The sequence below is a fragment of the Falco naumanni genome, chromosome 6 (genome assembly GCF_017639655.2).
Source record: "Falco naumanni isolate bFalNau1 chromosome 6, bFalNau1.pat, whole genome shotgun sequence".
NCBI lineage: Eukaryota > Metazoa > Chordata > Aves > Falconiformes > Falconidae > Falco > Falco naumanni.
In genome coordinates this window covers 77,306,389-77,334,145 of record NC_054059.1, presented here as the reverse complement: position 1 = coordinate 77,334,145, position 27,757 = coordinate 77,306,389, and the positions used below count along the sequence as shown (strand labels likewise).

The 27,757-nt window shown below is 38.7% G+C and overlaps 1 protein-coding gene across 3 annotated transcripts; it reads left to right on the top strand.

Moving 5' to 3' along the window:
• On the top strand, window positions 1–27,345 carry ABCB10 (ATP binding cassette subfamily B member 10). 3 transcript variants are annotated; one of them, XM_040597681.1, is made up of 13 exons: window positions 1–123; window positions 10,412–10,612; window positions 10,955–11,157; window positions 12,685–12,819; window positions 14,461–14,607; window positions 15,357–15,492; window positions 17,067–17,162; window positions 22,125–22,334; window positions 22,613–22,692; window positions 24,010–24,190; window positions 24,473–24,516; window positions 26,076–26,110; window positions 26,718–27,345. In XM_040597681.1, the coding sequence occupies exons 2-13, from the start codon at window positions 10,450–10,452 to the stop codon at window positions 27,007–27,009; spliced, it is 1,722 nt and encodes a 573-aa protein (XP_040453615.1). In that variant the 5' UTR covers window positions 1–123; window positions 10,412–10,449; the 3' UTR covers window positions 27,010–27,345. The 3 variants fall into 3 exon arrangements, with proteins under 3 accessions (XP_040453615.1, XP_040453614.1, XP_040453613.1); XM_040597679.1 differs by lacking the exon at window positions 1–123 and adding an exon at window positions 5,530–9,154; XM_040597680.1 differs by lacking the exons at window positions 1–123; window positions 24,010–24,190 and adding an exon at window positions 5,525–9,154 and having other exon boundaries at window positions 26,718–26,807.
• The last annotated feature ends 412 nt before the right edge of the window (window positions 27,346–27,757 follow it).

The window sequence follows — 27,757 nt, the reverse complement described above, 5'->3', positions numbered from 1 at the left end:
CGCTGAGCGCCGCGGCGGGCGCGGAGCCGCCGGAGCCGCCGCGGGGGGCTGCGGGCGCCCCGCCGGGCTTCGAGGCTCGGAGGCTGCTGGCCCTGGCGCACCCCGAGCGCTGGAGACTGACAGGTACCGGCCGCGGCCCGGGGCTGCCCCGCCGCCGCGCCGGGGGCCGCCCTGGGGCTTTGTCCGAGCGGGGAGGGGGCGGCGGGGCGCCGCGGGGCTCCCCTCGCCCCGCCCGAGGGTCCCTGGGGCCGAGCGGTGCGGCGGGCCGGGGGTGCAGCCGGGGGGTGGGTCTCGCCCCGCCGCTCCGGTGCCGGCCTGTGGCGCGGGGGCGCAGCCGGAGCGGCCGCGGTGCGGGGAAGGTCGCATTTCCCTCCCGAGCCGGCGCATCTGGCAGTGTCAGAGCGCACCGTGAAATCTCTGAGCGAGCGTTTGATACGTGTAAAAAGCTAAAAACATGCGTTCTCCCCACCTCCTCGCCTTGCCATCTCATAATTTGTTGTTGTTCTGAAGGGAAGCCAAAAGTTTTGGAAGTTACAGAACTCTTCGGTGTTGCTGGTGGTGTTGGTTAGTGCCTCTGTACGTGTTCAGCACTGGCTCCGCAGGTGGCTGCAATGAATGAACTCTGGCCCGAGACCACGTGCAATGAAGTAAAAATGGGAATCCTAAGGGGTTTTTTAAGAAATAAATTGGAGTTCCTTTCACAAGAATTTCTTGCCTAAAACCTTTGTAAGATGTTTTGAAAATGATTTCTTTCTTTTTAGTGTCTACATGTCAAACACCATGGTTGTATAAATTGCCACCTTAACAGTGATAGTATCAACAACAAAGTAGAAACAAACTTTTCTTGACATTGCTGTTCATGGGATGCTTGTAGGACGATAGTTGTTAGTAAGAAAACACAATCAAATTATTGTGTGGTTTGTTTTTTTTTTTTTTTTTAAACCACCTTTATTGGTGGATAGCATGTGTGCTGTCATGGTAGTGTGGCCTGTAGGCCTTTGCAAAAACTTGATTTGTCCCTGTGGAATGCGTAAATGGTGTGGGAGAGAAAAGAGGTGAGTTAGGCATGAAGAGGTGGTTTAAGAAATACGAAATACTTTGCACAAGATTTTATTCACTGTCAGTAGTTACAGAGCTTCATTACGCATTGGCATTACATGGCCAAAATAATTTGGATCCAAATGAGTTTTTATAAGAAAGGATGATTTCTGTGCTGTGAACAGCTGTTTTATGCAGCTAATACCTTTGTCTTGGGCATGCAGAATAAAAGCAGGGGAAAATTGATGGGACAGGGCTGGATGGAAGGGTGAAAAGGCACTATGTTCAGTAAGGCTTCAGTATTGCTCAGGATTATTTTTCTTCATTGGCTTATGAACTAAAATGTAAAAAGCCTTTTGCCAGTAACTTTTGATCAGTCTGTTCAGATTTTGGTGGACTGTCTGATCAGATAGATCACCTGCTGATTTTAAAATTACTTGTTTTTCCCATTGAAATAGAAACAAATTAATCAGTTATTTTAAGGATGGCTTTTAGTAGTCTTTGCCTTCTAACTGAGAACTTAATTTAGTTCCCTTTACTTGGCATTTGCTGTCAACTTGTTTATCACAGGCAGGGTATGGTATACTTGTTAGTATTGTGTGCTGTCTGATGATGGTTTTATCCAAGTTAAAAACCATCACAGTTACTAAAGATTAGGTACATGCAGTTTTTTCTTTTGAGATAACAAAATGGTCTAAATTGAAGGTTAAAAAAACAAAACAAAAACAAACCAAAAAACAGTACAATTTGATGATACTCAATCATTAGGATGGAAAAAATATTCAAATATAATAACTGCTTTTCAACATCCTCTTGGTCTTGGTTCTGGGAGAGGAGTGAATTTATGTAAAATTCTTCTTCTTAATTGACACTCTACTTAAAGGAAAACTTTTGTTGTTGTAATTAAGTGGGAGGATGGAAAGCTAACAAGGAAGATACTTTGGGTCATTACAGAGTGCAGGAATAACAAATACTGGTAAAATGCCTTGTAAGTGTTTGTAGGGAAATCACATCTGCCCACTGTGTCTAAAATATGTTAAAATATGTTGTGGTTTGTTCCTCTTGCGTCTTTGTACTGAGAAAACTAGTCCTTAAAAACTCAGCGTTTCTGGTTCTCCTGCATTCAAAGAAAGACAAAAGTTAATGGTTTCACTGTATGAAACAATAAACCAAGAGCAAAACATGTAATTTCCTCTTCAAGTCCACTTAACCGGTGACCAAGTGGTGTGGGATCTCTTCTGAGGCTTACAGGTGCTGTTTTGTTCTGCAAGAAAGTTGAACTTTTCCGCATCTTTTGCATTTTTATATAACCAGTAGTTGGTAACATAGGTGTATAGCATTACCACTGTAGGGTGAAGTGATACATACCTCTTCTGGGATTCCGTGTGGCACAGGTTGCGATGGTCCGCTCTTGCAGTTGGGCATTGAAATTCACAGTGGCAGAAGGTGAAATAGTTGCAGTGATGGCAGTGGAGGCCTGGGGAGCAGAGGTTGATTTATGAGGAAGTTGGCCAAGACTAGGTTCACCCATCTTGGTGCATAAAGAAATGGTGTCAGCTGAGGAGGTGAAGGTGACCAGCTCTAGTTGTGACTGCACCAAAGGAGATGGTCGCATCTTGTTTGTACACAGGGACTCTTTACCATCTGCTGGCTCAGGAAGAAGTGATGTGGTCTGGCCAGGAGTTCCAGAGTGCTGGCACGCAGCACCTCTTGCAATGCTTTGCTCACGGAAGGATGTTCTGACCCTCTGGAGGCTCTTGGGAATGAAAATAAGTGTACCAAATACCATACTGTCAAAAAAAAAAAATATCAGTGTAATATGTTCCATGTTTCATGACCAGTTACTTGTAGAGCTGGGAATACATTATAAACGGGACATGTGTGTTAAATTTTCTTGTTGTTATTTACAGTGGTAAAAAGATGGCTAATACTACCATGGGAATTCACTCTGTTAGTGGCTACAGTTTTGTGTAATGAAATTAGGCGTTTGTAAATTCTGTAATACCTCCCAGGTTTAACAAAGGAGGGAAGTAATTTCAGGAATTTTTTGGCTGATCCTGTGCAGTCAGGTCAGGTAAACCTGTGTCTTCAGTTAAATTAAGTTCCCGGGGAAGAGGACAGGGCCATTGCTGAAATTGCTCTCTGTGTAAGGCCACAAAAATGCTTTTTCAAAATAACCCCTTTTATTTCCTCCTGCCTCCTTGTTTCTCCCTGTGAGAATCTGTCTGTTGCGCTTTATCCAAACCACACTTGAAGGAACAATAGTTCTATTGAATTGTAAAGTAAGCACAAGGAACTCTGAAATTTTTAATCCGACAGCAAAGTGTGCCTGTTGCCTGTATAACACTGTGCACACTGAGCGAGGTTTGTTTTGTACACAGATCTCTAGGGATGTGCAAGGAATGTTATTTTTTGAAGTTTTATTTTAGAATCTTGGGCATAATTTGTAATAGCTGTTTTGCTGTAGGTTAAAATTTGCCATGAAATCAGATGAGCACTGCCTTATTCATAATACGATTTTTCTTTAAACTTATACCAGGTGATGCACTTTCTCATCCTTGAATGAGAAATACTGGATTGCTGTAGATTTATCTTTTATAGTTTCTAATAGGGGATAAATGGCTGTAAGAACAATTCTTAAAGAAAGGCAATAGAAAAAAAATAAAAATGAAGCGTTGTGCCTAAGACTACCTGAGTTTTTTAGGTGTGTTCTTTGTAATGTAGTTGAGAAACTATTTTAACAGTTCGTTTGCTTAGGAATGATTGAGGTAGTAAGCAACTTGAATTCTTCTGTGCAAGATGCAGATAGAAATGTAGAACACAGCTGTGAGTGGTGCTGCTAGAACATCATGCTTTTGGTTATTTTATACTTGTACAATTACTTGAGTAGGAGTATCTTTGAAAACTTCAGTTATTTTAGGAAATTAAATCAGGCAGATAATATGTAGTAGTTAGTTTGTAGTAACATTGAAACTGTTTAGTTTTGAAACTTTTGCTCTTGAATGCATTGCAGTGTGACTTTGAACATCAGCAGGCAATCCACGCGCTGATAATCCATGCACTTATGCTCCCCCTGCCATTTAAAAATTAATTAAAGGTCAGGCAAGTGGTATCTCTCTGAAAAACCAGTTTTCATACACCCATTCCAACCCTGACAGCGAGTCACATTAGTTCTGTACTGTGCATAATGGGAAGGAAGCTAGTGGGAGCTGAGGGAGGGCTTACAAGCAGTAGAATATCCTTCTCTTTGGAACCTGCATTGGACCCCTGTCTTGTAAATCTTGCTGTTTCTGTCACCCAGTAGCTGGGAAACCTCTGGCCAAAATTTGAATTCACCTCTCAAGTCCATGTGCGTGGCCACTGGTTTTTGTTGCTGTATGTAGTTACTGTAAAGTGGTTCTGCTCATCTGAAAGCAGCTCAACAACCACACTTAACTTGAATTTTCTGCAGGCAATTCTTGTGGTTTTAAAATCATAATTCCTATATGTATGGTATATACAAGGGTAACTTAGTGATTGTTTTCTCATGTGCAGTGTGCCTTTTGTAGAAATCAAATAGGCTACATGGGTTTTTTTGTTGTTTCTCCACATAGTTTTTTCTTCTGATTTTGTTGATGTTTGGCATGAAACTCACAGAAGGTCCGAACAGCCTTGTAGCTTCACCACAAAAAGTTTTCTTTTCTGTGGCTAGTTGGTGACAGTTCCTTATCTTAAGTTGGTGGGGAACTGTTAATGAAGCTACTTAAGCAAGAAGTTGCAGAAACAGGAGCTGCTGGCCACTGTGATCAGTTAGGTGCTTATAATAATGTCTCAGCATAAGAAGCTGTACTCTCTCTTGCAAACTTACAGTTATTTTATTACTTTCCAACAATTGGTGATGAGAAACTTGGCTGATTTTTACGGCTAAGGAAAATCAGTATCATGAGAAAATACAAGAGAAATTTTAAAATACTTTGAAAGGAATTCTGTTTAAGTACCTCCAAACTGAACTGTAAGAGTGCATAATTAATGATTTATGCTATTTTAACATGTTGTAACAAAATACAGAAATTATTAGTATTTTCCTGCTTTTCTGAGTGAGCTCTATATTTCTGCTGTATCTGGGCTACAGACTAGTGCTTTCTCCTGAAACAGTAGTCCAGGCAAGCTGCTGAAAACATTCAGGGGATTCTAGCTCAGCTATATGAGCCATCCTTTTATTGTGGGTTTTGATAGGACAGTAAGTTTTTAAAAATAGATAGCATGATAGCATTCTCCTTTCTCCCCACCCTGAAATGCTTTTTTTTTTTTTTTTTTTTTGGGGGGGGTGGGGGTGATGAGTTCTGCAAGTATTTTCCACAATGGCAAAAAAAAATGTGAAAAAATAAAATTTCAATGGGTTTTTAAACAGGCCTGTTTGCAACAAGCTGGTTTTAGGTGTCTTAAAAAGACTAGTTTGTGGTACTGTATGTATGGATAATAAAGATTGTATCTCTGCTTCACAAGTTCTCAAGAGAAAGTGAAGATACTTGCTTACAGAGTCAAGCCTCCAACTTTGCTTTCGAGCAGAGGTTTTGCACAGCTCTGCTAGGCCTTCTGTCAGGCTGCGTGCCTTGCCACCGCTTCTTCCTCCTCTTCTCTGCAAAGTGGCAGTCTTATTTGCTCTTCCCTTTCTTGGGCTTCCTCAGATCACTGTCTCTCCTCTGCCTGGAAGGGGACTTCTGTTATTAAATATCTTCTCTGACAGCTCTTCTGACAAACCCTCTATAGTCTACTCTGCAAAGGCTTCTTGATGTTTTGTTCCATGGCAAAAGACTCCTGGCAGGTCTGTCCTGTTTGATCATAGAAGCCTCACTGTGGAGCTATCAAGGATCTATGTCAATCGTGAACACCTCATGACTCAAAAGAGCAGGCTTTTGAGGTGATAGACTTTTTCCATAACTTGCATCGTGTTCTGAGCATGAGGAATTCCACAAGCTTGCTCCTGTGCTGGTATCTTGCTGTGTCCTGCAAACCCTGGACACTGGTCGTCTTCTTGAGATATCATCACAAAGGCATTGTCTGTCTCTCTTGTTTGATTCTGTCCCACAGTAATTTTCTGCAACTGTTAATTTCTCCAAACTTGGATAGTCCTGGTCAGTCAGATGACCCACAGTATACCAGCCTTTGCATGAGCTGTCTTGAAGATATTTTCAGTAAATTGTGCAACTGTATTGTACCAAAGAAAACAGTCTTTGTCATTTGAAAACCTAAACTGCTCTTTTGTGCTTAAAAAAATAACAAAAAACACCACAGATTCAATAACTGCATCAAACTGTCTACAGAAAACCTCTGTAATGATTTTCTATAAACTGTGATCATCACTGGAAACAGTAACTTGCAAGATATAATATATTGACAATACCTGCAAATTAAGACAACTCCACTGAAAAAGCTAGCAGCTTTCCAAAGTGCACTGGGAATCCAGTATACAGCTGTGCCATCAGACACAAACTGTGTTTTTTTCTGAAGACAATATTACGGTTGTTCTTAATAATGTAAGAAGGACGATTCTAAAAGATTCTTCTTGCATAATAATAGTGCAGTCCAGATATCATGTATGAATTTTAACACAAAAAGAAAACCACACCACTCATACCTAAAACTATACAGAGCATCCTTAAATATTCACAGTGTATTCTGGAAGGTGATTCTAGCTTGAAATAAGTATTTGCAGAACTGACTCATCACAGGGTTGATATTAGCCTTTCGACCTCCCTATACTGATGCAAAACAAATTTCTTGTGGGCCAGGGTTCACCAAACGGAAATGGACTTTACCTAACCAATAAATATAAAATTAATCAGTGCATCTTTCTCCCACAAAATAACAGCTGAAGAGCCCAATCTCTGTGCATGCATATGATAGAATGCAGTAGACTTTGTCACTTCAAATACCCTTGTGGAAATTCAGGGTTAAGCTAAAGAAGTCATTATACATTAGAATAAAACTGCACAGACAACTGGTAGAGGACAGACATTCGTAGCTATTGGTAGGAGGGTACTTCTCACAGAGCTTGCTGTCTGACCTGCCAGCCCTGATCTTCAAGTGAAACTAGTAAAATACTTAAAAGTTTCTGGGAGATGACATTCATAATCTTACTGAATAGTGAAAGCTAGCTGCTTTGCCCTGTTGGCTGTGTTACCATGCACTGCCAGACATCATCACCTCATTTTTCTGTCATTCATCCCTGATTGGCTTGAGGGATCTTGATTCATCTGAGATCAAATCCTTATGGATTTCCATTTAAAACAGCTCTTTCTCTAACAGGCTTGCAAGCAATTTTTTGGCTTTTATACACTTCCACATACTGTACTGGCTGAGAATGATGCTCTGGTAAGAACCAGCAAAATTAGAAATTTTCACTCTCTTGGTGGTGGTCTTGTAAACCAGTTTTCTACATGCAACTCTTTGGAGGCACTTAGTCCAGGTTCCGAAGAGAGGTTTCTGATAGCTCTGCCGAGTTATTGCTTGTAAATGTGCTGGTTTATCAGTTGGTGACCAGTTCATTGCCCCCAAATACATCTACCATGAAATGAAGTTGTGGATCTGCTGTCAAGAAGCAAGTCCACATTAGCTTTAACAGAGAGCATGTTGATCTTAATAGTGATAAAGGCATCACCTTGTCTGTGCAGCAATCTGTATTTCTGTGCAAGAAGACAAGCAAAATGTTTGCCTAATGTTTCCAAGAGGATTGCTCAGCTGCTGCTGGAGTCAGCTTGCCTTGTCTTTGCTTCTGTTGCCACTTCGATGTAGCCCTAGTTTTATAAGCTCCACTGATCTGCCTCATGTTTTCTTTATTTTCATCTCATAGCCTACAAAACAGATTTACTCTTAAAAAACAAAGCTTCCAAAATACACTACTTTGTTAGACGTAGCTTACTCTGTTACCCAGAGAATTATGTGAAACTATTACTATAAAGTTTACTCTGCCCTTTTTTCTGTCAGTAACAACCTTCATCATTGCTGAAATGTCTTCGTATCTGGTTGCGGAACACCTCGTACTCCTCCCTTTAGCCAGTTATCACAATGACAGCTCTTCTTTGAATGAGGAGATAGAATGACTGCTGATTCCTGTTTCTTCAGTTAGTCAACAGTTTAAAACCAAAGAAATAGAGCAACAGCTTGGCATCTGTACTATTTTCTAGTTGTTCTGCTGGTATAATCTAAGTGAGAGTTTCATTTAGGGAACCTTACTTCACATGTGATTTGTGGTTAAATTAAGAATGACAGATATGTTGCTTAAGGGGAAGATTAAAAGTGACATCTGGATTGTATAAGCATCTTCAGGATTGTGTTACTCTGATATATTATTGACACTTTGTCTAATGTTTGAGTAGTTTAGTAGTCTTCAGTTTGTTTTGTGAATTCGTGTTGCTTTTAGTTCAGTTAAGGCTGTTGGAAGTGAAACCCATGCTAGCTTCAACGAAGAAGAGCCAAATGTAAATCCAAGCCAGGAAGGCTGTACCGCTAGACAGAGACATATGAGATTTTTAGCCATATGGTCCTCTTCCTTCAGTGAATATTTATATATACAGTTCTTATGTCCAGTTCCATCCATAACTGAGAGATTGTCTAGATTAGTGGAGACTGAGCTGCCATGCAGCACCATGCTTGTAAGCAATGCTTTTGACCATTTCCAGCTTCCTCACAGACCAGCTTTTTCTGACAGGAGATGACCTGGCTTTTGTTGGATTTTTTCCTGATGTTTCACATCTTGAATACACCAATGCAGCCAGCCTGTTAATGAGGTCACTCATTCTTTACCAAGTTTTAGCTCCTAAATAATATGCTTATGAGATGTGGCTATGGCATGGATCACGTAAGTTTGCAGCAGGAAGCCTTTCCTTTTCTGCTCTGGCTTCTTATTGTTTCTGTATCTTCAAGTTAAAAGAGTCCTTTATCTTTCACATGCGTACTGGCCTGAATGTAATACAACGCAAAGATCACAAACCAATCTTGAGTAAGAACCACAGGCTGCAGGTTGGGTGCAAGGGCAAGGCTAAAGCTTGTTTGGGCGGTGCGTGGAGCTCTCTCAGGACCGCTCTGGGGCACTGCAGTGAAGGTGCAGAGAAGCGTTTGCTTCAGGTGGTGGCAGGTACACGGGTTTTGTACCCTGAATTTTTCATGATAAATGCACACCTGTATTTACACTTCAAGTGAAAACTGAAACAAAGATTTCCACTGCGTGTGGAGGTGATAAGAGGCATCAAACCATCTGTGAGAGATGTTAGAAGTATTGCTTACAGCAGTGTGCTGCTGGGGAGCTCTCTGCTGCCCGTCGTAGAAGGGAGACAAGAAGCTCAGCAGAATGGAACTAAAACTCGGGCAACTTCAGGATTTTCAGTACAGTGTCTTTTTCCCTTTAAAGGCATTACCTGCTAGTAGTTTTCCTTTAGCAATCCTGTGAATGTTACTTTAAGTGTGGGGTTGGTTGTTGGAAAACTATGCTGTATAAATGGCATTGTTTGTTGTGGTTCAGTGGTTTTCATATCAAGTTTGTTCAGTTTTCAGTTAAGATGGTTTTTTTTTCTAGCTCTCAGCCTTCCAAGTTTGGCTTGCCTTTTCAGAATCAAGCTGTGTTCTTGGCTCAAGAAATTTCTTTGTAGATTAAAGTTTAAAAGGCTAAGTCTTGGTCCAGTGTGATTTTCATACTCTGTGATAACAGCTTCAAACAGTTACACAGGTTATTCCATGGGTGATCTTGCAACTGGAATTCAAGAGCTCATCAGCAAATGTACTTCTAATTCAAACTTACGCTAGTTTTCTTTTAGACCAACAACAGTAAAGCATAAACCAAAACAAATTATATAAATTTTGCCAGTCAAGAGTAAATCAAATGCTTTTTTGTTGGGTTTTCTTCCCCAATAAAATTGCATGGTTTAGACTATTCTCAAATCAGATCTTTATTTCAGTCCAGTGTTACCTTCCAGAAAAAAATGGAAGCTTTAACAAGGAAGTAACAAGCATGAATAACAAAACCCAAACCAAACAGGAGTTGAGGGGTTATGCATGAGATAGAGAACAATAACAATTACCAAACTTTCCATAAGGATGACATCTGTGAAAAGTTAACCTTGTTGGATGGTGGTGTGGAAGGTTATACAAGAGAGGCAATTGCAGGGCTGTCATAGTATACAGAGGCTTTCAGGTTCTGAAAATGTGCCTTGCCTAAGTTACTTTATACAGTGACTTAAAATATCCCATTCAGAACTGGACCTAAGAGTGCTGATTATTTAATACTGGCATTCACAAGCTTAATAGACATTTCAATTGAAAAATTATTTCATATGTGCTATTAATAACCTTGCAAATTCAGAGTAATTTCTGTTTCCTTTTCCATGTTGATTTGCAGCTGCTGTTGGCTTTCTGACAGTTTCCAGTGTCATTACCATGTCAGCCCCTTTCTTTCTGGGGAAAGTTATTGACGTTATTTATACAAATCCCAGTGAAGACTTCACTGACAGCCTGACCAGCCTATGTGCCTTGCTGAGTGGAATCTTTTTATGTGGTGCTGCTGCTAATGCTATTCGTGTCTACCTCATGCAGACTGCAGGTAAGAACAGAGGCAAAAAGTGGTACCAAGTCATCTCTTTTCACAGAGTGAGGATATCTAATGATCTGAAATAAATTCTTGGCACTGGCTGAGAGATCCTCTTGGAATCAGTAGCTTTTTTTTACCAGATCAAAGGTAAACTAATAGTGCAAAGATAAGTACGTTGGAATAATTGTTCATTTTTATTTACTGTTACATGACACCTTCAAGTTTGCTCTCTTCTGGTATATTAAAACTCTGTAATGTGACTTGTTCAGTGCTACATAATCCTCTGATTTTTATATTGTCAGTGTCTGTGTAAAGTCTTGTGTGCCGTGCTTGACTGACTTCTGTTTCTGACAGGACAAAGAATTGTGAAACGTTTGAGAACAGCCATGTTCTCCTCTATTCTGAAGCAAGAAACCGCTTTCTTTGACAAGACCAGAACAGGAGAGCTGATAAACCGCTTATCTTCAGATACAGCCCTTTTGGGCCGTTCGGTGACTGAAAACCTTTCAGATGGGCTCAGGGCAGGAGCACAAGCATCTGTGGGGGTTGGAATGATGGTAAGGTCGTCTCTTCCCTGCTTGTCACCTCCTGTAGTTCCGAGTTTGTTTCAGTTCTGTTAGGTAATGTATGAATATGATTCAGTTCAGAAACTGCTATGTGTTCTTGGATAGAAGTGTATTTCACTGGTTATCCACAATAACTTTTGTGTACTGCATTGCAATGGATGATGTGGCTGTAGCCACTTGATGTTTAGTCACAAGCCAAAGTATTGAGAATTAAGGTTTGAAATGAACTACTGTTGCTGCCTGAATTTGTCAAGCAAAGCACAGCAGGCAAATAGCTTAACTCTATTCTTACTGAAGATACTAAAATCAGTGATAACATTCCCATGGCTGTAGGTAAAATAGGGTGTGAAGGGACTGTTGTAAAAGCCATTGAAGTGCAGTGCATCAGTTAATGTACCTTGGTGGTCAGTTCATCTACATAAAAATCTCACTTGCCTTGATGTTTTTTGTGGCATTAATTTTGTTACGATATTCTGAGAAAAGATATGTTGGTGGCAGTTATCTTAAAGCGGGTCATTTCTGCTGTCTACTTGGAGTTAAAACCAGCAAAAATTCTCCTCATAAAAATAAGCTTCCAATATTGACAGTTATTAGAAACTGTTAAGAGTTTCCACTATGAAGTTTAAAGCTTTAATACTTGGTCACTGATAAGAGTTATGGCTTTCTGTATTTATCTAAGCAAATAAGAGTCTGAGGTTTTATCTTACCATAAATTAAATGGAATAGCTTTATGTAAGGCATTCTGCTCAGAAATACTGCCATGATACTGTGTTAAAAGGTGGACTATAAAAGCTTGCCCCGAGTGAATAGATTATTATGAAATAATTATAAAACCTGTCAATTAAGTTGATTTTGAATTTTTCTAGAGATTTTTCTTTTCATGATTTCAAGATGAAATGAAAACACATTAGATCTAATTTCAATAAACCTAATGAAAATAACCTATTTAGGAGCTTTGATGGTTGTTACAAGTGATAATGTGTTGCAACAGTAAACAAAAAGTAAATTAAATATATCCATTATTCCAGGTTATGAACATTTATGGGTGTAGGGAGCGCAGGTGACTCCATCTGTTCCTTGGTTACCCAGAAGGAGTGTATGATATTTCTCCGCTCAAACTTACTGTATTACACCATCTATTTAAAAGCTGGGAAAGTGCTTTAGCAACTATGTAATAGCTTATGTCTTTCATCCCCAAGAGATTTCCTGGTAGGCCTGTTTACTGGCAGGTTAAAATACTCAGCTAAACCACACAGTGAACCAGTGAGAAAGCTAGAACTGAAATCCAGACCACTTTGCTTATAATCCTTTGTTCTAACCACAGGATACATCCCTAGTGCTGTGGAAGAATGGATATTTTGCCTGGAAGAAAGAAAATATGATAAATGAAAGCATGGCAGCACTAAATTACAATCCTACTAGCTTTAGAAAACTCTAGCAAGGGAAGTTGCACTCCAGTATTCCAGCGGTTATTTTTAATCTGAACACTAACCCCTAACACATACCTTTTTCTTGTAGTTTTTTGTGTCTCCCAGCCTTGCTACGTTTGTTCTGAGCATTGTGCCACCCTTGGCTGTCCTGGCTGTGATTTATGGAAGATACTTGCGAAAACTTACTAAAATAACCCAAGATTCTCTTGCAGAAGCAACACAGGTGATGTTTTAACAGATGCTTTCTAGTTAACATCAAAGTTGCTCTAGTGTATTTAGGTTAATATCTCTGAAGTTACAGATCTTCTGAAGATAATTGTACTGTTCATTGCCCTGAGCCATGCTGAGCCTGTAGTTTTGCACCTGAATAGTATGAAAGGTAAACATCAGTAACACTTATTCATAGATCTCAAAACCAACCATGCTTTGGTGATCCTGAACAATATCATGTGGAGGTACCAGATGTTGAGAACTTGGAAATATAGGAAAGGATTAGGCTTTAGCTTTGTGAGATCATTAAAAAAAACAACCAAAAACCTATGAAGTCCTGTGTAATTTGGTACCTGGATCTGAAAAACTTGTCTTGAACCATGGTTATGAGTTTGAAACCATCGGAAGCATCCTAATGGATCCATTTTTTAAGAAAACTTTGCTAGCAAATCCTTCTCTGGAATTAATTTTTGATGTTTGACTTTACCGTCAGCTCTTGAATGTTTGTGAGGCTTGATATTTCTTAAACTTCACTGGGCACCTCAGCACATAGCCAGGTATTTGGGAGGAAAGTAGAGGAAGCCGTTGTAGCTAAAGAGGCTGTTGTAGAGGGGCCTTTGTTGTGTTGCTGACTGCTCTGACACATAGCAAAGTGCTAGCAGAGAATAGTAGTGATAGTGACCTCCTCACAGGCTGAGGGTGGGGAAACATTATTAAAAAGCACAGAAATATAATTAGGAAACATGTAGTTAAAATAACCACAGTTGTCAGCTGTTTTAAACTTGAGATGTCCTTTGTTAGGACTTTGCAAATTGACTCTGCAAAAGGAAGATTAGCTGTCTTCTGTTTATCTTCCTCATCCTGTGCTGAAGGGAGGCTCGTGCCTTTGTGAGCCAGGTGTGGGACTTCACATGAACAAGCAATTTTAATGTCCCATTCAAATCTTCATGTTGAATGAGGGATGGAAGAAGGACAATTGCATTTTTATATTGTGTTTTTACTCACAAAAGGGGGCCTTGTTTTTTGTAAGACCGTTACAGTGTTATGGTAACCATATATATATATGGTTATGTAACCAAATAATTGGTTACAGTTGAGTTAATTTTAGAATCAATACTTTGCTGTTTAGCAGTTAAAAATAAAATACTGAGTTGAAGTGAGACATTAGTAGTTGAGTTAAATTAATTCCCAATGTTGCTTTGATCAAGTGAGTGGAATTGTTTCAGGAAATAACTGCAGGCTTTCTTGCATGATTTAGCATATAATAGAATATTTTTAATTTTTCCCCTTGCCACATTGTTATTGCAAGTTATTGTGAATAATAATTTTCTTATGTGTGTTGTTCACATCAAATTAAGGTGGGGTTTTTTGACCCTACTTTTATATTTTTCTCTCTCTGCTAATACTTAAGGCAATCTCAAAGTTCTTAAATTGCCTGGGCATGCAGGTTACTTTTAACATAGTAGAATTTAAAAAAAAAAAAAAAAAGGAGTGAGGGGGGAGAGGAGGGCATGAGAAATTTTCCACTGGTATCCAAAGCAATGTATGTGAACTTTAGCTTAGTGACACTGATTTAACTTTCAAATGTTCTGTAATAGGAACGTTCTAAATTGTGTGTCTGTGTGCATTTGTTTTCTTCTTTGCTTTAATGTAGTTAGCTGAAGAGCGTATTGGAAACATAAGAACAGTTCGAGCTTTTGGGCAAGAAGTGGCTGAAATGGAGAAATATGCAAATAAAGTTGATTATGTGCTACAACTGGCTAAAAAAGAGGCACTAGCTCGGGCAGGCTTCTTTGGAGCAGTAAGTGTTTTTTGATGAACGTAAACCAACCATGTTATGCCAAGTGTCAATTATTTTAAAATTCATTAAAATACTTATAAATCTGCAAGTAGATGAATTGAGTGCAAACAGAACCTACATCAAACTGTGGGAAGACTGAACTTAAATCAGTCTAAATTGCTGTGAAACTCCACCTCAAGATACAGTGGTATGATAAAACCAGTTTAAGCCTCTATTTCTACCCTGTGCCCTATACCTGAGCCCATACCTCCTATTAAGGGAAATAAAGGAGTGAAAACCTTCCCCACCCTTAGCGTTTTACAGCTTTGGCTTTCTGATGAGATGAGCATCGATGCAAAGGAAGCTGGGGAGGGAGGGTGGGGTTTTATTTTTTCATAACAGCTTGCAATGAATTTGTGTAATAGTATTCAAAAACTGCAGAATAACTGCAGGCTCTTCTCCTTTAGTGATGGTTAAGAATGTTCGATGTTCCTTTCCATCGTGGAGAAAAAAACAAACAAACAAAAATGAGTTGCTTGCTCTTTGAATGCGTGTTGGATAGTGTAGTGCAGTGACACTGGATGTCTGTCTGGCTTTTGGATTGCTTTGCTTTAGAATTGGTTTTGTTCAAATTTAACTCAGTCCTCTAAAAATCTAGATAGCCATAGTATGGGAATTCTTTTATTAGAAGGAAAAATCTGAAACAATATTTTAGAGGGTGAAATTTAAGGTGTACGTGACAAAATCTGCCTTTCCCTCTTTTTCCTTAGACTGGCCTTTCTGGAAATTTAATTGTCCTCTCAGTCTTGTACAAAGGCGGATTACTAATGGGCAATGCCTACATGACAGTTGGTGAACTCTCATCTTTCCTAATGTATGCTTTCTGGGTTGGAATAAGCATTGGAGGTATGGAATGAGAAATTAGATTTTCTTCACTTCAAAGCATTTCAGTCAGTATGGGGGCGGGAGGGAAGAAGCTCTTAAAAGACCTGGCTTTCTTAAAAAGTCTTTTCCAAATGATCTTCTCAAGAAATCATGCCTAATTTTTTTTCCTGAAGAGTTAAGGAAATTAATAATATATAACTTTATATAAACCTTCCATTTTCACAAAGGAATACAGAGGTTATTTTTGGGAGGTTTTTTTCAATGTTGTGTGTGACAGATACATATTACTTTTCATTTTCTTTGGGTCTAAATTAAGATACTTGGTATAATGTGTAAAGAAGTAATACTGGTATTATATTTTTTACAAAATACGTGGGTCTGTGTTAAACATACTTTGTTTAGAAAAGTGTGTAGATTTTAGTTGTACTTCAATATTCCAACTTGAGCTGGAAGAGTAAACAAAGTGCCAGCAGAGCACTACACTCTGGTGCTAAACTTTTGTTTTTTCCTTACTGACTGACTCCTCCTTGAAGCTCAGACTCTGTAATCTACTGGCCCAGAAACAAACTGTTCATCTTCTTGACAGAGCAGTCTTCACTACTGCATAAAGGCAAAAATGAAGATAAGGTACTTGAAGTTTGACAGCTGATTGGAAGGGTTCCTCTTTAAAATGAGTCTGCTACTTTTGATAGACCCACAGGACACTGCAGTTCATCTGTACTCTTCTAAGATGAAGCCTGATATCGTGGGAAGCACAAAGATGCACCTGAAGGCAAAATTCACAAAACCTGCTTCCTTGAATATCAAAATTCCAGTGGCACCCATTCCAACTACCAAAACCATTTCTTCTGTGCTTAAATCATCCAAGTTTTGTCAGCAGACTGATACCTGGCACTTTGAAAATGTGGGATAAATTAATGTTAAATAAATGAAAAATAAGGTTAGAAACTGATAAAACATCATTGAATTATAAAACTTTTTTAATTGTACTTAAGATTATTGAAGAATATAGTTCTGCACAGAGCTCATTCTCATGGGGACTCTGAAGTAAAGGTGTCTTGTCACAAGAAGCCTGCCTTCCTTGACATTCTCCACAAGCATCAGTTTAGTCTTAGGTTTTGTGCCCTCCCTCCCACGTGGCGGACTCCGCCAGGCTCCCCTGTAGTAGTACAACCCTGTCTGACAAAGAAGGGCATTCAGAGTGCTTCATTCTACTGAACAATTTTGAAAATATAGCTGGTTGTATGCAAGGCTGTTTCTCTGAAGTTGGATGCTGTTCTTCCTGACAGATGAATGAAGAAGAGTTGCTTTGCTTTTGAGTATATGCAAGCTGAAGTGCGTTACCGTTTTCTTCTTTTTTCTTCAGAATGATTTGTTTCACAGAGATAAATGAGAATGGTGAATAGGGATTATTGGTAGCTCTCAAGTGAAAGCAGATAGGATTTAAATCAACAAGTCTGATAGTGTGTTGGAGTAAAAAATCCCCTACACATCTCATGCTTCAGTGCTGGTGATGAAAAGTATAATGCAAATGTTATGTCTCCTATGTCTTCCATTCCTTATGGATGCATAATACTTTTCTGCTTTTTGTTTAGGTCTGAGTTCCTTTTATTCTGAGCTAATGAAAGGACTAGGTGCTGGTGGACGCCTGTGGGAACTCACTGAAAGGAAGCCCCAGCTTACATTTAATGGTGGGTCCCTGGTTTATTACTGCTCATAAGTTGATTTTTCTCTTACTGGTCACCAGTACTTCAGAAGAATGTGTGTGATATTTGAAGGTAGTACTGACTTACATTCTTTTGAAAGAAATGAGATACAGTGGTAATTCTTCTGACTTTTCCTAACTATGAAATAGATGATGAGAATTTCCTTTAATCAGAAATTTTAGAAGCTGAAAATCTGGTGGGTTTTTTCTTTCTTCTTGAATTAATTGAGAATATGCTTTTAAATATATTACTTTGAAAGTTATGTGGCTGAGGACATGCTCATTTCTAGCTTCTTGGAATATTTCTTTGATGTCATCACCACTTTTTCTTGGATCAGTTTTAGAGTGAAAAGAATGGAAGTAATTAAAAGAAGGGGGGGAAGAAGCTCTGAGGCAGCTGTATCTCATATTTCCACTAGGAGGTTTAGCATGCTCATCTCTAATGGCTTAAGAAAGTAACAATCTGAAAAGAGAAGCTTTTGAAACCAGGTGTTTTTCATTAAGAGTTTCTCCAGTTTAAATAGTTCATACTGATCCATGAAAACAGTTCCTTAGCAAGACATGTTGATTTGAAACCTAACTTGCAAGCACAGACCATTTGAGGCATTTCAGCAGCACGTGCCAAATGGAATTTTTGAGGAGCTCTGCAGTGGGAGTGGGGGACTGAGGCATGACTGGGAAATGAAAGGAAGGAAGGGGTGGGGAGTCCTGCTTCTTGGGAGAGTGTGGATGTGCAGGTACAGCAGGTGTTGCATTTGGAACGATTTGCACCTCTCCTCACAGCAGCACCGCCCACATTTCTTCCTCCTTTTAGAGGGGCAAGGAGCCACTATAGCACATGGCTTACCTAATTCACCTACGGGTAATGGGGTGACGGGCCTTTTGCTGTGTGACCAGCCTGCTGTACTAGGCAGTCTCTTAGTTAGGTGCTTGTAGCGTTTGACCTGGTAACATGGGCATAATATTTTTCATATAGCTGCAGTGTTCTAAGGGAACAAGGAAGTTTTGAAGGGGAGGTAATGTCCATATTAATCAAGTTTGATGTTGGAAATGTGAGGAGAGACGAGCAAATTTTGTGGCGGATCAGTCATTCACACCTAAATTCTTTCCATGGGCTGCTTTAGGCCTAAAGATAGGTTTGTGAGTCTGAAGTCACATCTGTTTTTATTAGTATGTTTATAGAAAAATATGCTCACCTTCAAGAGGTGTTAGATTTCTATGGAAGCTTGCTGATGCAGGAGTCAAATCCCAAACAGAAACTTCATCTGTAAATCTGCCTTTTAAATAAAAATTTAAATATAATAACATTTAAAGAAAAAAAATAGTAGTAACAATTTAAATAATATTTAATTATTTAAATAGTATAATTAAACTTTTAGAATATTGAATACTTTAATATATTTTATATATTTTAATATAGTAAATTTTAATTTTAATATTTTAATATAGTAAATAAATTACTTCAGGCAATATATTTTTATTTACAGCTTTATTCTTCGGAAGCTAGACAATGCCCTCCAGTATATTTTGTATAAAGAACATTTGCCTGTGTCCATCAAAGTTGTTCAGTGAGCTGCTTGTAGAAGATACTTCTAGTGTGAATTGCTGTTTTATTTAATCGGCTGCATCCCACTAAGCAGAAGTCATACATGAGTGTTCACCAGCTCTCTATGTTGTTAAGAAAGGCAATATAGCAGAGTCCAGGTGAGCTGTCAACACTAGTTTGCCTCTTGAGTTTTATATGGTCTTGTAATTTGGAAACATTGTAAGGGTTATTCTAAGGGGAAGAGTCAGAAAGGAACATCCAACAGACGTAAGAGATTTTTTGAGTAAGCTCTAACTTTAGGGAATCATGAAATCATAGAATACCAGGTTGGAAGGGACCTCAAGGATCACCTGGTCCAACCTTTCTTGGCAAAAGCACGGTCTAGACAAGATGGCCCAGCACCCCGTCCAGCCAGATCTTAGAAGTGTCCAGTGTTGGGGAATCCACCGCTTCCCTGGGGAGATTCATTCCAAAGGCTGATTGCTCTCATTGTGAAAAGTTTTTCCTCTTGTGTCCAGTTGGAATCTCCCCAGGAGTGACTTGTACCCGTTACCCCTCGTCTTTTCCATGGGACTCCTTGTGAAAAGGGGGTCTCCATCTTCTTTGTAGCCACCCTTTAAATACTGGAACACAGGGATAAGGGCTCCCCTGAGCCGCCTTTTCTCAAGGCTGAACGAACCCCATTCTCTCAGCCTTTCCTCTCACGGCAGCTTCCCAGGCCTTTGGCCATCTTTGTGGCTCTTCTCTGGACTCGGTGCAGCCTGTCCACATCTGTTTTGTATAGCAGGGACCAAAACTGAACACAGTATTCCAGGTGTGGCTGACGAGTGCCGAGTAGAGCGGGATAATGGCTTCTTTCTCTCTGCTGGTGATGCCCTTGGTGCTGCAGCCCAGCGTCCTGACGGCTTGCTTTGCCGCAGCACACAGAATGAATGGAATTTTCTTTTGCATTGGTTATTATAGAGGAGTTCTTTAGAAATGCTGTTCTTCAAATTTCTGTTCTGCTTCTGTCTCCCTGCACTGGAATTCCTCGAGTTCTTAATCTGATGGACATCAAGTCACAGTCTGGCCTCTGTCTCATTTGTCTTCTCAGCTGCAGGTCTGTCTGTAGGATACTTTTCAATCTGCATAGGCTTTAACTTAGGCAGTGAAAGGTACTATTGTCTCCAGTGCATGGAAGCAGACTTAGAATAGCAGATACTTGTCCAAAAGGTGACCACCAGCTGGCTGATGAAGGGATAGCTGCACACTCTTTAGCAATGAAGCCATCTTAACCTTCCTGCCGTGACATCCAGTGCCACACTGTGATTTGCTGTGCCCTTCAGAGACCTAGTACAACTGCTGATTTCATCATCATTTCGATGTTTTGGTTTTTTTTTTAATCTGGATTATTTTAGTGGTCATCTTTACAGTGGTACCAGTGCAAAGTAAACAGTAGTGTTGGGGCAGAAGTTGTCTTTCCCACTGCAGCTAATGGATTGCTTAATTATACCTATAGTGACATCTAGAAAACAATCTTTATTTTATAGATGGAACGTAAATCAGGCAAAATTTCAGAAGTCCATGTAGCATAGGCTTACAGAAAGCTTCTTTTAGGTTTCCTTTCAGTGTAAACTGAATACATTAGGAGAGGATATAAACCTTTGTCTCAAAACCCAATTAAAATTGATTTCTGGCTCTTCAGGCAATAAAGCCAAGAGACTATTTCTCTACTGTCCAAACGTACCTGAAACATCTTTTCTTGGCTACACAGGTTTTATTTTCACAAATCTCCAGCTGTTGTTAGTGATGATATCTTGGGAACAAATTACAATATCATCTTTTCCTCTATCTAGAATCCAAACAAGAAACAAGCACAATCCTGTATATAGCTTTTAGATATTTTTACAGTAATATATAAAGGAAGGACTTGTGGTACCAGACTTCCTGTATTGCAGCAGATCTCAGTGTTTCAGGCCAGGGAATGGACTGTGCAATAACTGGAACTGAGAATAAAGATAAGCTATTACTTGTTACTTTGGTAATAGTAAGGATTAGGCTTCTAGGACAGGATTTATCAAATAAATTTATTTTCCTAAAGGGAGGTTTACAGACTGAGGTGCTTTTATGTAACAAGCGAGTTACAGTGTTTATGTCTGTGGATTAAAGGCAAGGAAGGGAGCTGAAATTGTATACTTTTGCCTTTGCCATTTCTATGCTTCTACCATTAAATAGAAAGCTTGGAGAAGAGGCGGGGATCTAGGAAAAAGAAAGCAAAATAAATAATTTGCTGTAGCAACAGCAGGACTAGTAAAATCTTGATTGCTGCTGATGGGTGTCTGTTCCCTACCCACAGTTACTGTTTAATGAAACAGGGGCATGTGCTACCATGTGCTGTGGCTAGTTACCATGGGCTGTGTCTGAAACGGTTTTGAGCTGCATGTTTTTAGCAGGAATAAATGCTGCTTGGGTGTTGCTCTGCTGCTGCCAGTTTTCACAAAATGGGTAGGAACTTCGTCAGTGAGACCTTTGGGAGTGCAGCACCACTGTCCAATTAGTTTGCTTTGTATGGATATGTGTCACTGGGACTTAACAGGGCTTGAAAAAATTGGTTTCCTTTGTCTTACTTATTTTTCTAGTACTGCTGTTCTTTTAAGATAATCATTTAAATCAAATGTTGCTTTCCAGAAATAAGCTGGTTTTATTTAACTTTGGCAATCATTCATTCATGATGGTTTGTTGTGGTATTTCACAAATGAAATTTTAGTTTCAGTGAACGGTTGCATAAGAGTTATGCCTCTGATTGGTCTTTGAATACACTGTTGTCCTGAATTTAATAAATATACTTTCAATTTAAAAAAAAATGCCATTAATACAACAAACCTAGCAGCAACTTTATTCTGGTGACAGCTTTTGCTTAAAAGCGACCCAGTTAATAGTTAGTGGAGAGGGAGCTGCTCTTGTTCAAAGAGGAGGGTGTTTTAGGTGACTTGTGCCTTGGTGAAAGGGCAGTAAGTGATTTGCAGTGTTTATCTTTTTGCATGTGTTCTATGGCAACAGGACTTTGGCCTTCAACAATGCCATTTTATTTCATTACTCCTAATCGACAAAGCTTAAATTGTTTATAATATGTTTAAAAGTTCAGATAATTCTATTAGAAATGAACATTATTTGTTGTTAGGTATTAGCAAGATGCAAATTCTGCCTCTTGCTGTAGAGCAACCTGAAATTGCATTCAGGAACAAGTACCACACAGTCTCAGTCATGGCTGAAATATAATACCTGTGGTCTGGAATTGTGGCTATCCCTAGATTTTACATGGAGATAGCTATTTCCATTGGGCGTCTGTAAAGCAAGTTCTAGGAGGGCTGAGCTGATATTTGTTTCTGTTCACGTTTCTGTATTTTGTTCTTTGTCACATAGAGGGAATCACATTAGGCAGAGACACATTCAGAGGTGCTTTGGAATTCAAGGATGTTGAATTTGCGTATCCGACACGTCCAGAAACATCAATTTTCAAAGATTTTAGCCTTTCCATTCCAGCTGGCTCTGTTATGGCTCTGGTTGGCCCAAGTGGTGCAGGGAAATCAACTATTGTATCCCTTCTGCTGAGGCTGTATGATCCTATCTCAGGTATGTTTTGTGTGTTGCTCTCATTCATGACAGTTGATACTTCACATTTCAGATACACCTTATAAATAGTTAGGGTTCCTGTTCTTGAGGTCCTGATGTGACTATTCCATTTATACACTGTGCTTCACTCTGGGCTATATGGTTACCTTATGGTGGTGCCTGAATAGGTTTGCATTTCTGATCGCACCAGTATGTGATTCCTCGGGGGTGGTTCTCAGCTCTTTTTTTCTGCCTCTTTTAGTACTTGTCCAACACACTTGACTGTTTCCTCATTTAAGGTACTATCACCATTGACGGCTTTGATATCCGTCAGTTAAATCCATTGTGGTTCAGGACAAAGATTGGAACAGTGAGCCAGGTAAGGAAGAAAAAAAAATTCTAAGTGAATAATTTTGTGTTATTAACTAGCTGTGCCTCACTTCTTTTTAAAACTACATAATATTGCTTCTCAGTGAAATCCCTCCATCTCACCATAACTGCTGTTGTGCGTGCTTTGTTCTAAAAATAAGACTGAGAGCTAGTCCCATTATTCTATAGCCTGTTTTTACATAGTGGTAGAGATCCAAAGGGTTAGCTTAGAAGAAAAGTATGCATGTGGAGACTGGAAAGTACATTGTTGCAAATTGTATAGGCATGACCATCTTGATGTTTGCTATGATTTGTTGAAGAAAGCTTAACATTTAATGACATTTTGTATTAATGGAAGTTACACAATCATGTTTTACACAACCATTTGAAAACTGACCTGTACTCTGTGTTGTTTCCAGGCAAACACAATTCCACTAGCAAAGCATGAAAATACAGCACTGTTGGCACTTACTCTTGTAGTGCCCCCTCCCTAGCAACCCCCAAACTCTGGAAGTACAGGGAGATGTTTAATGATCTCTTAAAAATAAACTTGTTTGACCAAATAAAATATGTATGTTCCTTCCCTCATCTCCCCAGATGCTCCACAGTGCAGTTAACTGTTAGGTTAACTTTTCTGATTAAAAGCATAAGGATAACTGGGTATATGTTGCATTTCAAAACATATCCTTTATGTAATAATACCACCAAAAGCCTTTGTGCAAAGATTATTTTCATGTGGGCACATTAGCATTTTTCTTTTTGTATGTATGTATTCCACTTGAGTTACCAGTAGGAGATACTGGTATTCATACTATAGCATGTCTGTTTTATATACAGAGCAGATTTACCTTGTTTCAGACATTATCCTATTGTGCATCACTTGTCCTATCTGCCAGCCTTCTTCTTTGTTTTAACCTTTCACATAAATTAAATGCACAAAATGCCATGAAATCTGTGTAGAGATTAAGAGAAGAATCATCATTGTTGCAGATTATGATATGTAGTAAAGTACAAAGGGAGGTTTTCTGATGTTTGGATGAATAGCTCTTTCTGAACTCTTCCTCAAATATTAGGAATTGAGGGTTATGTTATGTATTGTTAGTTAAAAAAGCCAGTTATTTTTAATTTGGTTTTCAGTGCCCATTTTGTTGTTAGGAGAGGTGGGGTTTTTTTGTTTTTAATTAATTCTAGCTTATATATTCTTTTGTATAGATATTAAAAGAATTAATGCTGGATCTTGTGCATGGGATTTAGTTTATTTGAGATATAGACAATACATGCATGTAATTACAGATTACCATATTAGTTACGTTTTTTGATTTATCAGGAACCAATTCTGTTCTCCTGTTCTATTGCTGAAAATATTGCCTATGGCGCAGAGGATCCTTCTACTGTGACGGCAGAGGAGATTCAGAAGGTTGCTGAAATAGCTAATGCCGCTAGTTTTATCAGAGACTTTCCAAAAGGGTTTGACACTGTAGTTGGAGAAAAAGGCATTTTGCTTTCAGGTACATCTTTATATTGCTTATTTTAAAAAACTTGATGCTATAGAGTGAAGTAAACATTCTATTATTTTTTGTTACCAGTTTTTTCTCCAAGTCACAGCCTGCCATAGGTACTAGAAAAAAAAAAAATACATTAAAAAAATCCCACCATCATCTCCATTCACACACCACCACCACCCCCCGCCTGCCAAAGTACATGTACCTAATTGAGCCCAGCTCAGGCATTCAGTTAAAATTACTTCACATCTGTTTTCCTATTTCAATTTACTGAGCTTGTTCCCCCAGGTGGACAGAAGCAACGAATTGCAATTGCTCGAGCTCTGCTCAAGGTAAGCCAGCACCCAAATAGCTATTTTGATTTTTTTAGGGTTTTTTTTGGTTGTGGGTGTTTGTTTTTGTTTTTTTTTTGAGAGGCAGAAAGGGTTAAAAAGGAGGAGGTCTTTCAATGGGAGAGGTGGAAAAATATTTTTAGAAAGAAAATGCTATCTTTTACATTAATGAAGAAGTTTGAAAGGAATGAGAGGTTTAACTAAAGACAGATTACTTATGTAAGTGCTTCTTCCCATCTTTCAGTCATGTTTTCTGACAGTTCTTGCCAAGACTGATGGTAAATCATTGTATAATGGCTCACTTTCATAAGACCAGGCCAAGGATGAAGGAGGACTTTAAGAATGTGGTGCTAGTAAACTTCATATATGACACTTCTGTCTCTGTTCAGAACTCTGTCATTCATGGGTTGATTTTTCTAAGTTGCAGTTTACTAGTATGATAGTTGCCCCGTCTTGGCTTTGAGGGGAGCTGGTCTGGATTTGGGACAAGATACTATTTCGGGCACAATTTTGTGTGGATTTTTTTTTTTTCTTGAGTTGTCATGGATCTAGCTTTAGGGTAGGCTCTGTGCTGCCCAGATTTGAGGGGGCTTCTGAGGATCAGAAGCACAGGGAGTTTGGTTGAAGGACAGACACGGGGCTTCACGGGGAGGCAGTTTGGTGCTGATGCTCAGCTGAAAGTTTTGACCCTTGCTGAAACTAGGTTACAGTCAGGTTAAGCTGTGCAGGTCCCTATAGCATCCTAGCATGCCCAGTTCTTCTAGATTACAGGGAAATTTTCATATTACCAATTCTCTTTTACCACAAATGCTGAAAAGCTGATTGCATTTCATGTCAAGTACGGTTCATGGGAGTAGAGACTTTACTGGGGGGGGAAGGAGGGGGGAGTAGTAAAAAATAAATGAGTAGTTGATGTATTGGTGATTGGGGGTGTAGCGGAGACCCTTCTTTTCCAGATAAAGTCTAAATCTTTTACTCTGAACTTTATAAAGGCAGTTTAGGTACTGTAATTCAGAAGAAGCTGCTTAGGGATTTGAGTGCGGGCAATCTTTTTTATTATTTACTTGGGAAGTTCTTAAATGCTAGTTCTTATGTACTACATATTTCATCTGTGGGTGAAATACTACTTGGTGGTAGGTTTTTGTTATTTTTTGTAACTAAGTTCTATATAGTGGACTGACTACAGGCAGTGGGTAGCTGAGCCTCTGTAAAAGGTCCATGTAAGAGCACTAAATAAGAAATTAAACATCTGACCACAGTGCTGACAAGTATGCATTAAAAATAGTCTCCCACATTTAGTTTGTATCTTTCAAATAGTTATCAGATAATAGTATTGTTACTTTAGTGTGGAAACTTTGAAGATGGGAGAGTGTTGTTTCTGTTTTGTCCTCTTAGCATTTAGACTTCTTAGAAGTAGTGTTCTGAACAACTCTCAGTTCTTTCGATGAAGTAATTGCACTTACTTGGAGTTTTAAGCTGCATGAATCCTGCTCTCTATTGATACAAATATTTGGAACTTACCTAATTGTTATTATAACCAATTTTACTTTCTTCCTCAGAATCCTAAAATTCTTCTGTTAGATGAAGCAACAAGGTAAGAAAGAAAATAAATAGAAACTTAGAAACTATCTATCTGTAAAACTCAGGTTTGGGAAGTATTTTCTCTTCTTTTTCTTAGCATACTCTTGCACAAATTATCTAGCCCTTTATTTTTCTCTACCCACAAAAAGAATATGCTTTCTAGAATGTGTGAATTGGTTAGACCTGTGATAAAAGCTGTTCATGCAAAGTAGGAAGGATAGGTGGTGTACTGTGTTGTAATTTTTCATGGAGTTTAATTTCTAATATGTAACTTGATTTTGAAACATCTACTTAAAGCTTTTTGTATCTTTAGTTTAAATGAAGGTTTTGGTGTAAAAGAGAGATGATTATACTGCAATATAACAAATTTTTTTCACTGAATTAGTGTAATTTCTCCATGCATATTTTTGCATATAAGAATATGTAATGCCTATAACATGGATGTGCGCACTGAGCATATTCATGAAACTTTGCTGCAGTTCCATTGGTTCATCTTCACCAACAATAGTTTTCATTTTTTTTATTTGTAGTTTTAGCAAAATAAGCCTAATGCATACAAAAGTAACCTGTCTTAAAGTAACAAATACTCTCCTCTCTCCCCGCTTCCCATTTCTTACTAGTGCTTTGGATGCTGAAAATGAATACCTAGTACAAGAAGCTCTGGACCGGCTGATGGAAGGGAGGACAGTCCTAATTATTGCCCATCGTCTGTCTACTATTCAGAATGCTGATCTGGTTGCAGTCCTTGGCCAGGGTAAAATTCTTGAATGTGGAAAACATGAGGAACTACTTGCAAATCCAAATGGACTTTTCAGGAAACTAATGCAGAAACAAGCTTTTCCTCAGAATAGTGATACTTTTGCATTAGATTTACAAACCAGAGAACAGGAGGTATTAAAAAAAAATGTATGAGAGAATGTATGAATAATGGAAGCTTACAAACTACAAAGAATATAACTTATGTTTCAGTTATGTAAAGTAGATGTTATATTTTTCCAAAATGTACAAAATATTCTTTTGAAACTTAAATGTGTTTAAACTTTTTATTGAAAGCTTTTTAATAATTATTGCAACTTTAAAAAATATCTATCACGTTGAGATATTTTCAGTGTATAGATTCTTCTGCTTTGTGTTACGTTAATTGAGACCATGTAAACCTTGTTTGCTGTAATGCACTGTATGATGATGTGTTGCATTCTCAAGTAACTTCAGTATTTTAAGGGTAATTAAATAAGATTATAGTTTTCATATTATTGTCTCTTCCATTTTAAGGAACTTCTGCTTTCTATGCTTGTCAGCAGTCTTAAAATGCTGAATTTCAAAAATGCATGACACTAACATACTCTGAAAGTTCTGTCTGACTTCCACTGCACTGTCCTTCCAGTTACCATTTGTTCTGAAATGTGAAAGTTGATGATGATCACCATCTACAGTTACTATAGAGAATTACATATGAGAACACATTTTAGAAAGTATGGAAGCATAAGTTGGAGGAAAGTTCTCTAAAACAAACAAAAAAAACCCAAAAATGTGAAACTAAATGAAACAACCTAAATGACTTGACATAAGGACAAAGGAAGTATATATTAAGTTAGTATATATTAAGATTAGGAAAATCTGAAATTTGCATGCATTTTCTTCTCTGTTTTCCCAGTTCTTT

Coding starts and splice junctions, on each gene's coding strand:
- ABCB10 (XM_040597679.1), top strand. CDS start 8,857: ATGTGGCTATGGCATGGATCACGTAAGTTTGCAGCAGGAAGCCTTTCC. Junction 9,155..10,411: donor TTTGCTTCAGGTGGTGGCAG/GTACACGGGTTT, acceptor GTTGATTTGCAG/CTGCTGTTGGCTTTCTGACA. Junction 11,158..12,684: donor CTGTGGGGGTTGGAATGATG/GTAAGGTCGTCT, acceptor TTTTTCTTGTAG/TTTTTTGTGTCTCCCAGCCT.